Source organism: Pithys albifrons, chromosome 15, assembly GCF_047495875.1.
Source record: "Pithys albifrons albifrons isolate INPA30051 chromosome 15, PitAlb_v1, whole genome shotgun sequence".
NCBI classification, from domain to species: domain Eukaryota; kingdom Metazoa; phylum Chordata; class Aves; order Passeriformes; family Thamnophilidae; genus Pithys; species Pithys albifrons.
Window position 1 is genome coordinate 15,889,201 of NC_092472.1, and position 12,548 is coordinate 15,901,748.

Consider the following 12,548-nt stretch of genomic DNA (forward strand, 5'->3'; position numbering starts at 1 on the left):
AAAATAAATTTGCTCTCAAGTCAAATCTCTTTTCTTTTTGCTTGGAGCAGCAGTCATTGTTGGTGTCAGACTTAATCTAAAGCATATCCTTATGGGTGGGTATGGTATTTTCAAGATCAATATTCTATATTTCCCTTGGTCTCTTTGAACCAAAAATGTGATTTTCATTTTCAGGGTGAACCTGGTGAGAAGGGAGGAATCGGCTCCATCGGCCCCCGGGTATGGATGTTCAGGATTTCAGTTTGGAGTTGTGTATTTGCCTCAGCTTGTGCTGTTCCCCACCACCTCTTTCTGCTTAGCATGTGGTTGACTCTCTTCAGGATCAGTTCAGTGTGAGAAAATAAGAGATGGTGCATTTTTAAACAAATGATTATGCAGGTACCAAAAGCTGCTACAGGAGATAGTTCTGGGGAATCAGTCAAGTTTAATTTTCTTATCAATGTGATCATCCTGTGACCCTTTTTTTTTTTAACACGAGGGGTGGTCAAGTGAGGACTTTTGTGCACTTCTCCATTACACAAATGGATGCCCTTGTGAGGTTTGGTTGGATGACAGTCCCAGCTGTCAGACTAAGGTGTGGATAAATCCATGGGGTTTGGGAGGTGATAACTCCCAAATGCTGCATGTCAGCTCTTTGCTTCATCCCACCCTCCTCCCAGTGCTGTGCCACTGAATAGGATTCATCCCTGATTGCAGGGTCCCCCTGGCCTGAAAGGGGAACAGGGAGACACCGTCGTGATCGACTACGACGGACGGATCCTGGATGCACTCAAGGTAAGCCCTGCACGAGGCCACACCTGCAGCTCATGGGGGAGCACCCAAAGGCTGCCAAGCTCTGCCATGCTGATGTTGTGACATCCAGATCCTGTCTTATGTCTTCTTCTGGGGGTCTCTGTCTTGGCACAGAGCTGGCTGGGAGGGACGAGCTTATTGCACCTGGGGGCTGAGGGTATTTAGGAGGTACCACCAAAAACGGTGGCAGAACCCCAGGATGTGGGTTCAGGCTTGTGGGATCCAGCTGTGGGTTGTGAGTTCGCGTTCTGCAGGTAGAAGCAACCCAACAGAGCCACAGAAACACCTGATGCAAGGAGTGTGAGCAGCCACATTACACCCTAAACACTGCCAGCTGCAGGTGATTCCCATGGTGTGGAGCTGCTGTTGTCACTGCACACCTTCTGCAAGCAGGGATGGGGATGCAGGAGGAATGGGAACAGCCCCCAAGCCCTGACATGTGACATCTTTTTAGGATGAAATAAGCTGAATAGAATAAATAATTACAGACATATATTTGAGAACCACCCTAATTGTTTTATAACAGGCTGCAGGGATACACAAAGTGCTGGTAATTTCTGCTTGCCAGATGTCTGCATGGCATGGAGCTTTGGGGAGTGGAGTTTGTGGAGTGCAGTGGTTGGAGAGGTTCCATCATATGTCTGGAGGCTTTATCTGCTGGGCCCAGACCCTCTCCCATGTTCTGCATGCAGAGTATGCTGAGGGGCACATCTCTGAACCTCGTTAACTTTGCTGGTTTCCTGCTTGTTAGCTGTTTGCAGTGTTTGGGCACTGACCTGTCTCGTGGGCAAGGCTTTGGGTGGGAAGGATTCCAGTATGACTAAATGTAACAGCATTTTGAGTGTGCAGCCATGGAAAAAGGTGCTTGAGGACATGATACTGGTTTGGTTTTCTAGGCAAGACCACAACTTTTGCTGTTCGAAATAATTTGCAAGCTGGAAAGTATTTGTTCATCTCCAGGTGGTTTGTGGTCTCTGCACCCAGCAGCGCCCAGGCAAAACAGCTCCTTTAAGTGTGCCAGGCTTTCCTGCTGTTAGTGCTCACACAACCTCCCTAGTTTTCCCTCTTTAATTGCACCTCCCTGGCTGGCTGTCCCTGTTTCCAGCAGGATGTTGCTTCCCAGGCCAGCTGGAAGGGGCAGGCAGAATGCAAAAAGAAACCACCAGATTTGGGGCTACACCCCTGGCTTAAAGGCATTTTGCCTCTTAACCCATGTGCTGCTGCACCTGCACACCCAACTCACTCCCACTGTGTTTCCTTTGGCATGAACAGCCCTGTGCCTCCCTTGGGTCATTCTGTGTCACCTCAGTGTTTGGCCAACCCCACTCCCCTGAGTGCCTGTTGCAGGTGGTGGCTGGGACCTGCTCCTGGTTCATCCCACAGTGTGCCATGTTCATGTTAGTCATGATCAAGCCTGTTTTGTTTGCTGTGTTTCAGGGTCCACCAGGACCACCAGGGCCACCAGGCCCCCAAGGCACTCCAGGTCCCAAGGTGAGCCCAACCTCTGCCATGCAGACAGTGTTCCCAAGAAATTCATGTGGAGTATCCCATGGTGATGCTGCCTGCAGAGGAGTTTGAAGCTGTGTGTGGTAAAGGAAATGCTATTTAGGCCTTGCTCTGGCTGAAAAGGTTTTCACACTAAAGCCAAAGTTTTGTTGACCTGTCTCTGGTCTCCAGCCCCTTCCAGAGGATGCTGTCCCAGAAATTAATCCACTCCCAGTCTCACACCTGAGAGGTGAAATCCCAGCCCCTCTGACGGCACCTCATTGCCTGTGGCAGGAGGCAGAAGTAACTGGGAGGAGCAGCTGTGAGGGGCTGGCAGTCCCAGTGCTGAGCACCCCTCCATCCCAGCCTGTCCCAGGGCCACACTGCCCTCCTGCTTCACAAGCAGCAGTCTGTAACCTGCACTCTGTAGTTTCTTCAAAAGAGGAATGTAATTTTCAGAAAAGCATCTCCTGGAAGAATGGGATGGGGCAGGATTTCAGTGCCTGTGGGTCTCATATTTGGATGGTGCATCCCTGACACTTCCTTGGTCCTGAGTGGGGCAGTGGCAAACCCATAACACAATAGTTGTGTGGGAATATCTCATTTCCTTGCCAAATGCTTTCCCAAGATGATTTCCTGATTTAATTGACCCTGGGCTCTCCTTTCTTTGTGTGTCTACAGGGAGAGCTGGGCTTGCCAGGCCCACCTGGACTGGATGGTGAAAAGGTGAGCAGGGCAGGGCTGGGTTGAGGGAGACCTTGCAGGAACCAAATAAAAACCACACACCAATACTGTGTTCCTGGGAAGAGCAAAGCCAGCCTGGCAGGAGCCTGTAATGCCAACTGTGTCTCCTTGGACTGCTGGCCCTGCCCACAGCCCCGTGCTCTGCTCTGAGTGTGCTGCTGCTGCTCCTGGCCACATCTGCAGAGCTAAAGGGGCTCCTTTTACAAGTGCTTCATCAGATGCTGTCTCCAATTCTTTTCCTAACCCTTCCCAACCCTAAATGGCTGCAATCCCTGCTGCAGCCCAGCCAAATTCTGCTGCACCCACAATATTGGCACGTGTGAGTTTGAATGTTAAAACATGTTCTCGTGAGCTCGCACTGTGACAGGGAGGGAAATGAGGAATGGCAGAAGTGCCTGTTGGGGTTTTATTAACAGTTTTCTCCTAAGCATGTTGTGTTCTGTCAACTTGCAGGGTCCCAAAGGAGCAAAGGGTGACCAGGGCAGCGCAGGGATCGTGGGGCAGAAAGGAGAGACGGGAGAAATGGGCTCAGCAGGTCCACCGGTACGTCCGTCCCTCTGTCCCCACCCATCTGCTGCTTGGCTCTTTAAGGGGAGTCCTGCAGGTGCTCAGAATGTGGCCAGTCTGGAGATGGAAGCACTGACCTGTCCACACCACATCACTGTGGAGCTTTGAGTTTCCATTTCTAAGGATGATGGTAAACATTTATCCAGAGGGTACCAAGGAGGAGAAAAGTCTTTCTTCAAAGCCCCCTTGGGATGAACATGAGCTTTGCTGGAGCCAAGGCTGGAGTTTAGAGGGAGAAAAATGTATTTTTCTGTCTTGCTTTTGCTTTGCTGGAAGATGGACATCAGTGTTACATTTTTATCTTTTAGGGAGCAGAAGGGCCAAAAGGAGACAGAGGAGAAAAAGGAGATATGGGCTCACCATGTCTGCAGAATAATCACGTAAGATCCTGGCAACATAAAGGCTCTTCCATGATGTGGGATCAGGCAACTTTGGGGGTTGCAGGCTGGCCATGCACATCCTGTATCCATCAGCAAAACCCAGCTGTTGTCTACAGGAACTTTCAGAAGTGTCTGATTGGGGTTTTGTTCATTAAGGATGAGCACTTTGCACACTCAGCACTACAAAGTTACTTTAGATTTTGCATTGGTGGGTGAGATACTGGATGTTGCTGTTATGTTTTGTTCTCAAAACATTTTGGGCTCCTTGCAGTTGTATAGGATTTCTGCATCCTTTTTTTCTTATTCATGCTTATTGCTTAATAAAAAAAGAAGTGGTGGGGTTTGATAGGTTTTTATTAATGACAGGAAGATGCTTATTTTGTTCAGGGTGTTGGTTTGGGGAGTTTTTTGTTGGGTTTTTTTGGGGGGTGAGGGGTGTTTTGTTGGCTTTTTTTTTGTTTATTCAATTAATAAGTCTGTTTTTCTCCAGTCTGTGCAGAAAATGGCATCACTACATACCTTTTATGACTGGCAAATACACAGAGGGCTGTTGGTCAACCCTCTTGTTTTGGAGGCTACTTTGATTCATGTGCTCATATTTATTCATAAATACTACAAGCAACACTTTGATTAGCAGATACTTAGATGAAAACCCATTAAATCAGGGGGCATTAAAACATTTTGGACTTTGTGAGGTTTCCATTCCTGAACTGCTTTGTCTCTATGCCCACCCTCGTTAACATGCCACTTAATTCCCTTCTGCAGATCATACCTGAGCCTGGACCCCCTGGATTACCTGGCCCTATGGTAGGACTCCAGAAAGTGATTGCTGCAGATTTGTTACTTCATGTAATTAGTTAAGGACAAGAGTGATTTGCTTTGTTTAATCATGAAGGGCTGTTGTGAATCTGAGGGAAAAAATTCAGGGCAGAGTTACAGTGTTGTGCTCTGCCCTCAGAGAGATTAAAGCACCGAATTTAGGAGAGTGAACCAACATTTGTGGCTTATTTGGCACATAACCAAGTTGTTCCTTGGGATGGAGAAAAGATAAAGTCTTGTGGGATGGGGAGATGTTCCCCACCCTGATGGTTTCTGTATTCCCTAAATTTGCCCATGGCAGTAAGTTTTGTGCCCTCAGCTGCACTGGGAGAGGATGTGTGTGGTGAACATGGGAAGCACTTTTGATTCAGGTATCTGAGGGGGGTTTGGTGACTAAAATGCTCCAAAAGGAAATGTCCAGAGCATTGGGAAGGCCAGGATGCCACTGCTGGGTCCAAGGTCCACTTTGAGAGAGACCATGATTCAAAACCAGGTGGCTTTCCAGGTGGCCTTCACACGTGGGAGGTATCCTGGCATGGGAGGTCAGGATGGCAGTGCCACCCCCCAGAGCTTGCTGTCATTTGCTTCAGCAAAATATTTGGGAGGGTCTCACTCCCCAAAGCTCGTGCTGCAGAGCTTTATTAACCCATCTGATGCCAAGTGGTCCTTTTCAGCTCCCCCTCCCCCTGATTTGATACCAGAGAACCAAATAAAGTGCCACCTGTCTCAAAAAGAAATACTTGGCCCACCATTGTCAGACCATAATTTGAGCAAGAAATGGTTTGGGAAGGAAACTTCAGGGTGTGTTTATAAATTCTGTTTTTTTCAAATGCACCATTGTCTTTCCCACAGGGTCCTCCAGGAATCCAGGGGCCTAAAGTAAGTCAATAAATGAAATGTCACCCAGTTTCCCAGCTGCCAGTGCATTATTTACAGGCTCACAAAGGCCTGTCAGCTCTGGAGACTGATTTCTTTTTTTTTTTTGTCATTGTTGTCATAACACATCCCTTGGTTACAGTTGGTGTTTCAGAAAACAAGCAGTTTGTCCTTCCAAACACATTTAGGATCTAAACCCTCCTCCAGCACAGAGTCCTGAGGGCTGGTGACACGTATGAGTCAGGGTTTCCAAACCAAAAGGCTTCCACCTGTGTTTTCAGCTATTTTCTTATGTGATTGTCAAGAGGCAAACACTCCCAGCAGTGTGGGTGAAAGCACCCAGAGAAGGGGCAGGGGAGGGGTGGCTGCCCTGGGCAGAGCTGCCACATCTGCTTGGCTGATGCCATTCCCTTTGTGCAGGGCTTGGACGGAGCAAAGGGAGAAAAAGGTGACAGTGGTGAGAAGGGGGACCACGGAGACACTGGACCTGCTGTGAGTTGTTTTCCCAAATCTCCTTTCTGGCTGTTGGGAGGAACCTGCCCTGCAGCAACAACCCCAATCCTTGTTTCTTTCTAACTTCAGGGTCTCCCAGGGGTTCCAGGGCTCATCGGTTTGCCTGGCACCAAAGGAGAGAAGGTAATCACAGGGGTGGCAGAGCAGTGGGGACATTGGGGTGGCATCCTTAACCAGGGGCTGTGAAATGCTGCTGTGGTGGGTCCAGCCATCCTACTGGATCACAAGGAGCAGCCCCAGCCCCAGGGAATGCTGAGGGACCTTGTGCTCTCATTGCCCATGATATAAGTTTGATATAAGTTTGTCTGCAGCACCAAACTCAATACAGCATGTCTTCATTTTTATTTTTACAACTGCAGGGAAGGCCTGGGGAGCCAGGATTGGATGTGAGTATGGAAACCATTAATTATTCATGTATAAACACAAATAACACGCATGTAACTTGAGACTGTTGGGAAAATATGTAGCTAACACTGTTTAGGCTACTCTCCCTTCAACACAGTGCCCTTGGAATGATGTCTGTAGGAAAGAGCTGAATTCAGGACAGTTGCTGGGCTACTTGCACTGCAGGGTGGAACTGCTCAGATGAAGTTGCCTTTCCCATCGAGAATATTTGCATTGGATTCAGTGAAATTAAACTGTCTCTAATGTTACTGGGGTGTGGTGAAACACTCCAGCTTTCCCAAGAAATTGCTGACATACCAAGTCAACAGGAAGAATAGGACATTCCTCCCCATGGCAGGATGGGCTGAGGGTGGGAGGTGGCTCATGTTGAACTGAGATGTTGGGATGTTCACACGCTAAACTTACAAAACCATCTTTTTTTTCTCTCTCTCTTTTTCTCCCACCTAAAAATTATTGTGATAGGGTTTCCCAGGTCTCAGAGGAGAGAAGGGAGAGAGGAGTGAAAGAGGGGAGAAGGTGAGTGGGTTGTGGCTGTAGAGATGCTCATGGGGCAGGACAGGCTGCTGATAGAACCATAGAATCAGTTGGGTTGGAAGAGACCTTCGAGATCATCAAGTCCAGCCCTTAATCCAACCCCACTTTGATTACCAGATCATGGCACTCAGTGCCATGTCCAGTCTCACCTTAAAAACCTTCAGGGTCAGAGAATCCACCCCCTCTCTGGGCAGCCCATTCCAATGCCTGACCACTCTCTCTGGAAAGAACTTCTTCCTGATATCCAACCTAAACCTCCCCTGGCAGAGCATAAGCCCCTGCCCTCTTGTCCTACTGATGGTTGCCTGAGAGAAGAGACCAATCCTGCCCTGGTGCTGGTCCCCTCTCCAGACTGTCTCCCAAGTCGCTGCTGAAAGGCCTTTTCCATAGCACAAATACCTGCCCAGTCCCAGTGTAGGGCAGGACAGGCACTTAATTCCTTGGAATTAATTTGTAAATGCTTTTTGTAAGCCTGCCCCTCACCCCCAGCACAGCCACTGTGGGGAAGTGGAGCAGCCTTGACAGCTCCAGGCTGCAAAGAACTGCACATTTTGGTTTATAGACCTTAAAAATGGATCCAAGTCAAAGGTTTTGCTGCAGAGATCCTTAAACAAAGGGATGCCCAGCTGAGCCCAGGGCAGTGGTTGGAAGCTGCTGCTCCCATTTGCTGTCAGATAACAACCTGGATTTTAGCAGAAACTGGTCATTTAGTCAATCTGTTATAAAATTATTTATTACAGTACCTCTACCCAGCTTTAACTGAAGATTTTCCAAGTGATTGAATTACTCAGCTGAGGCTACACTAGTGTAAATGCCCCTGCTCTGGGAGAGGAATGGGACTCTCTAAGTGCTGTGAGACTTAAAGGTGTTTCTTGTTGCTGATATTTTCCTGTTGTGCTGACAGGGCGAGCGAGGAATACCAGGGAGAAAAGGAGCCAAAGGGCAGAAGGGGGAACCAGGTCCCCCTGGACTGGATCAGCCTTGTCCTGTGGTATGTCCTTCATTTCACTCATCCTAAACACGCAGTGCTGGGGCTGAAAGGGAGCCACAGCTTTGCAGCCAGGGAAAGGAGGGAGGAGGATTTGGGAGTTCTCTATTTTGCAGTAAATCAGAGCAGATGGTTTTTGTTTTCTCACTTTTCTTACTGGTTTATCTGCACTGCTGGAAGTTCACTGCTCGCTGTAAGGGCTCCTCACTGGCCAGATGGGAACAAGCCACAGCAGTAAAAATAAAGGATCGTTGTGTAAAGACCTTCTTATTGTAGTCAGGAACAATGGACCTCAGTCGAGCTCTTCAGGAGATAGTGTGAAGCTGCAGGCCTGGCTTTGAGTGTGTTTGAAATCAGGGAGTAACTGGGTGCATGGATGGGAGGTGGTCTGAAAACAAGGTCAGCTCTATCCCTTCATCCAAGCAAACCAAGGGAGGGATGAGCCTGGGGAAGTGTGTTGGAGCTGATGGCATCAGTTCTGCCAAAGATAGTGATGGATGAGCTGGAGCTGTCCAGGCTGCCAAGGAGAGCCCTGGGAGCAGAGACCTCCCTGGGTTTCTCTGCCTGTGGCTTAGAGCTGTCCCTTGTCAGACACATCCTGGGCCACCACTGTGCAGTGTGTACAGAGATTTTCCAGGAAACCTCCTGGGTGTTTGAGCCTGGGGAGCCTGGATCTCCCAAGCCCACTTCCTGAACCTCTCACTCACTTGATAGAGCCCAGAGAAAAAAAAATCTAAACTGGTTGTAAGATATTTGACCTGGTAAAATTTACCTGCTTTTCATTACTATTTTTCATATATGACTAAAATCAGAGAGATCATAGAATTGATTGGGTAGGAAAAGACCTCCGAGAACATCAAGTCCAACCCTTGGTCCAACTCCAGTCCCTTAACCAGATCATGGCACTCAGTGCCACGGCCAAGCTCAGTTTAAAAACCTCCAGGGAAGGGGAATCCACTCCCTCTCTGGGCAGCCCATTCCAATGCCTGAGCACTCTCTCTGGAAAGAATTTCCCTAAAATGTTTTCAGGGTGTAAGATGAAAAGTCTTAAATATTGAGCTGAAACTACTTAAATATAGGTGTTTAGAGCTTGGTTCAGAGGCACCTCATAATGCCAGGTACTTGCTCCAACATGACCCAAAACCCCATTTTTTGTCTAAATGTGTGACTTTTCCCCACCCTGACAGCACAGCTATGGCAGCCAGTTGTTGTGTGGCTCCACTATACCAGCAAAAAGCTCCCTTCTTAGTCAAAATGCTTTATTTTGCCAGGACTCTGAATGTGAACTACAATTAATTCCTTCCTCCCTCACGATATTGGGTGATTCACCCCTTACCTCTTTCACTGCACAGTTACAAATGTGCATCTCTGGTTTGTGTACTGAAGATCTTTCCCAGATGACAGACTGTGTGTCTGTGAATTCCCTACCATAAAACCTCTCTGCTGACTTGCTGTGTCATCAGAAACAGAGCTGGGAAGCTCTAGACCCATCCTCCTCCTTCTCCTCCTTCTCTTCCTCTGCTGAAACGTGGGTGCCTGTCTGTGTAACTTCTGGTCCTTTACCATTCTCAACAAGCAGATGTTTTTCCAAACAGGGAGATCCTAGCACTGCAGGCAGCCAAAGGGAGCCAGGTTTGCCAGGCCTGCATGGGGTGAGCGTGCCCTGCCCTTTGGTACAGTATCTGCTCTTCCTTGCATGGTTTGTTGTGTGTTCCTGCTGTGGCCAAGCCCTGTCCCGAGGAGCAAATCCCTACAGGGAGAGGAAGGACAGCATGGGTGGAATGAGATGTTTCACTTTGGCATTCAGGGAAGGATGCCAGTGCCTTGTGCCCACTTCCTCCCAGTTGTCTTTAGATAAGGAGTGTAAACCATGGGAGATCACACAGGGGATACTTGTCCCTTTATGGCAACAGATGCTCCAGGTTAGTTATGGTTTCTCTCAGCACCTGTGGCCCAGTTTGGTTCCTCTTGTGCTGGGGTAGCCTTGTGAGCCCCATTCCCAGCTGGGATTTGAAAAGCTTTCCCCAAAGGAATGGGCACTCTGGGCACCAGAAGGGTTTTGCAGAATCACCAGGGAGCTCAGGTTGGGTGTGGTGGTTATGCAGGAAGGTTTCTGCTCTGCTCCCTGAAAGGGCTTTCCATGACTAGTTAAAAGAGGTCATTGTTTTATTTTCATTTTTTTAACCATAGAAAATGCTGCATGTCAGATGATTTGCAGTTGTCCTCAGAGAAACAAAAGGGCAGTAAGCTGTTTCTCTTTCCAAAAAGTTAAATTGCTTTCAGATGTGTCAAAGAAACCAATTCCTACCAGCAGGCCTGCTCCAACCCTTCATATTTACTCCCCAGAGATGTTGTATTTACCACCAAGCATCTCCCATTTTAATATGCAGGACTTGTCTGTATTGAAGGCATTGCAGTAGGTGATTTCTCCAGAGCATAACTACAACATGACCAGTGAGCAGAGCACGTGCACATCCCCCTGTTTGTGTATGCAAAGGTCAGCTGCATGTTGGGTGGAACATGGACTTTGTTCTCCTCCCCACAATGTGGTGGAGGCTTTCTGGGCTCTCAGCGATGGCTTTTAGTCCAGGAGCATCAGCAGAGCCTCACACACAGGCCACAAAGCTCTTTTGAAGTTGACAAGTCCTTTTGGAATCACTCGAGTGAAACGTGGTAGAAAGATGTGGAGTTTTATGATGGCCAAAGTAAGTGTTCTGAGTGCACAGAAGGAGAAAAACCCAGGGCAGAAATCAACCCCATGACCATCCGTGTCAGGGTGTGCCTTGGTCAAACAATGCTCTGCACCCTGCCCCCTGTCCCCTTCACCCCCAGGCAACTCTGGCAAATCTCCAAGTTGCATTTTTCTTACAAACAGTTATGAACCAAAATATTGACCATGTCTGCAGAAAAAAATGTGTTTTCTGCCTAACATTGCAGGAAAGTGTGTGAAAATAACTTGACTTCTTACACTACGAGTAGCTGGAGAGGGTAACCTTACTTCACTGCATCTGTTTTATTGGGCATAGGCTATTTTACATATAAAATCAATACAGAATACAAAAAATGTGATGACTGACATTTACAGTAAAAAATGTAAAATTGCATTTTGACCTCTGTTTGCACCGGCAGTTCCCTCTGCTGCACACACATCCTCGTGGCTTCCCACCCCCAGGGAATCTGAGGTGGCTCTGAGGGAAGGGTCAGTGCATGTGTGCTCTCTGTGGCTCTGCATGCAGAAATTCATGTCATCCGAGATCCAAGAGCCTTAAAAAAAATCCAGCATCAGCAAAGGCAGCTAAAGTCAGCTGGTTCTTCTAAAGTGGCTTGGAAGAGCTGGTCATACAAAGCTGTTCCTCTTCTAAGGGGCTCCTTCCTTCTCAGTGTCCTCCTGCTGGTCAGTGAGCTCTTCTCTGGCTTTCTGATTTTTGTATGTTTCTTGAATCTCCATTGGAACAAGACAAGTATTTTCACTCCCTTTGCATAGTCCACAACTCATCCTATCTCAATCAGTTCAGCAACTCAAAGTTTCTTAAAGAAACTAAGTACTGCAGGATCAAAGTTAACACAATTAGGATACCAGCCAGGAAAAATACCTACATCACCTCCCCCGAACTGAAAAAGCACATTTTAACAAAAAGTACATTTCCACATCATGCTTTCCACATATATGTCTGATTGCAAAAACCACTGCCTTATAAAACAGAGGATGAAGTTAATGAACTGAGGTTTCAAATCCTTGTTCACATTTTCTTTTTTCTTTAAAGGAAAAATGTAAGTGTAGATATCTGATTTTTTTTTTACACAGGGTTATATTCAATTTTGTGTTTGTGTAACACATGGATTGCACTGCCTGCATATTTGGTTTTGTGCATATACAGTAAAGGGGGTTTGCATGGTAATTAATAGTGCTGTGAAACCTTTCAGCAGACTGAGCTTCAGGTTTTTGGGTGTGACTCTTTAACCACTGTCAGGAAAACTGAACCTGTAAATTCCATTTTGCAGGGACCAGACGGACTGCCAGTAGCAGGATGTTGGCATAAGGTACAGTGACATTAACACCTGTATGTCCCTTGCACAGGCCCTGAGTCATTTTGCTGGCTGCATGGTGACTGTCTGTGCTCCTGCATGTCCTGCCAGCAACTGGGTATGTGCCTGGCACACACAATGTCATGCCTTGGCAGAGCAGGATCCAGCAGCTTCATGGCTTGTTCCCCACAGCTCCAGGCTGGTGCTGGGAACACCAAGAACTTGCTAAGCACAAAAAAATCACTGTTGTTAATACTGTCAGTAGAATGCCGTTTTATAGGCTTGCTCAGGCTTTTCTTATGGCCCAGGCAGCTCAGGAACCACCCGTGGAAAGGCTGCACTCTGCAACACGTGCTCCTGTGCCTGTGTGGGTTATTGCTTTGTTGCAGAGTTACAAACACTTATTTCCAAACACACTC

At 47.6% G+C, this 12,548-nt stretch overlaps 1 protein-coding gene across 1 annotated transcript in view; it reads left to right on the plus strand.

Moving 5' to 3' along the window:
• The window catches only part of COL23A1 (collagen type XXIII alpha 1 chain), a 179,462-nt gene extending 167,266 nt beyond the window's left edge, over positions 1–12,196 (plus strand). Inside the window, exons 15-28 of the mRNA XM_071570684.1 lie at positions 175–219; positions 697–774; positions 2,230–2,283; positions 2,959–3,003; positions 3,475–3,564; positions 3,897–3,968; positions 4,734–4,775; positions 5,640–5,666; positions 6,084–6,155; positions 6,246–6,299; positions 6,536–6,562; positions 7,044–7,097; positions 8,020–8,106; positions 12,106–12,196. Of these exons, the coding sequence (XP_071426785.1) occupies positions 175–219; positions 697–774; positions 2,230–2,283; positions 2,959–3,003; positions 3,475–3,564; positions 3,897–3,968; positions 4,734–4,775; positions 5,640–5,666; positions 6,084–6,155; positions 6,246–6,299; positions 6,536–6,562; positions 7,044–7,097; positions 8,020–8,106; positions 12,106–12,153 (795 nt within the window). The 3' untranslated portion in view covers positions 12,154–12,196. The remainder of the gene's footprint in view (positions 1–174; positions 220–696; positions 775–2,229; positions 2,284–2,958; positions 3,004–3,474; positions 3,565–3,896; positions 3,969–4,733; positions 4,776–5,639; positions 5,667–6,083; positions 6,156–6,245; positions 6,300–6,535; positions 6,563–7,043; positions 7,098–8,019; positions 8,107–12,105) is intronic.
• The last annotated feature ends 352 nt before the right edge of the window (positions 12,197–12,548 follow it).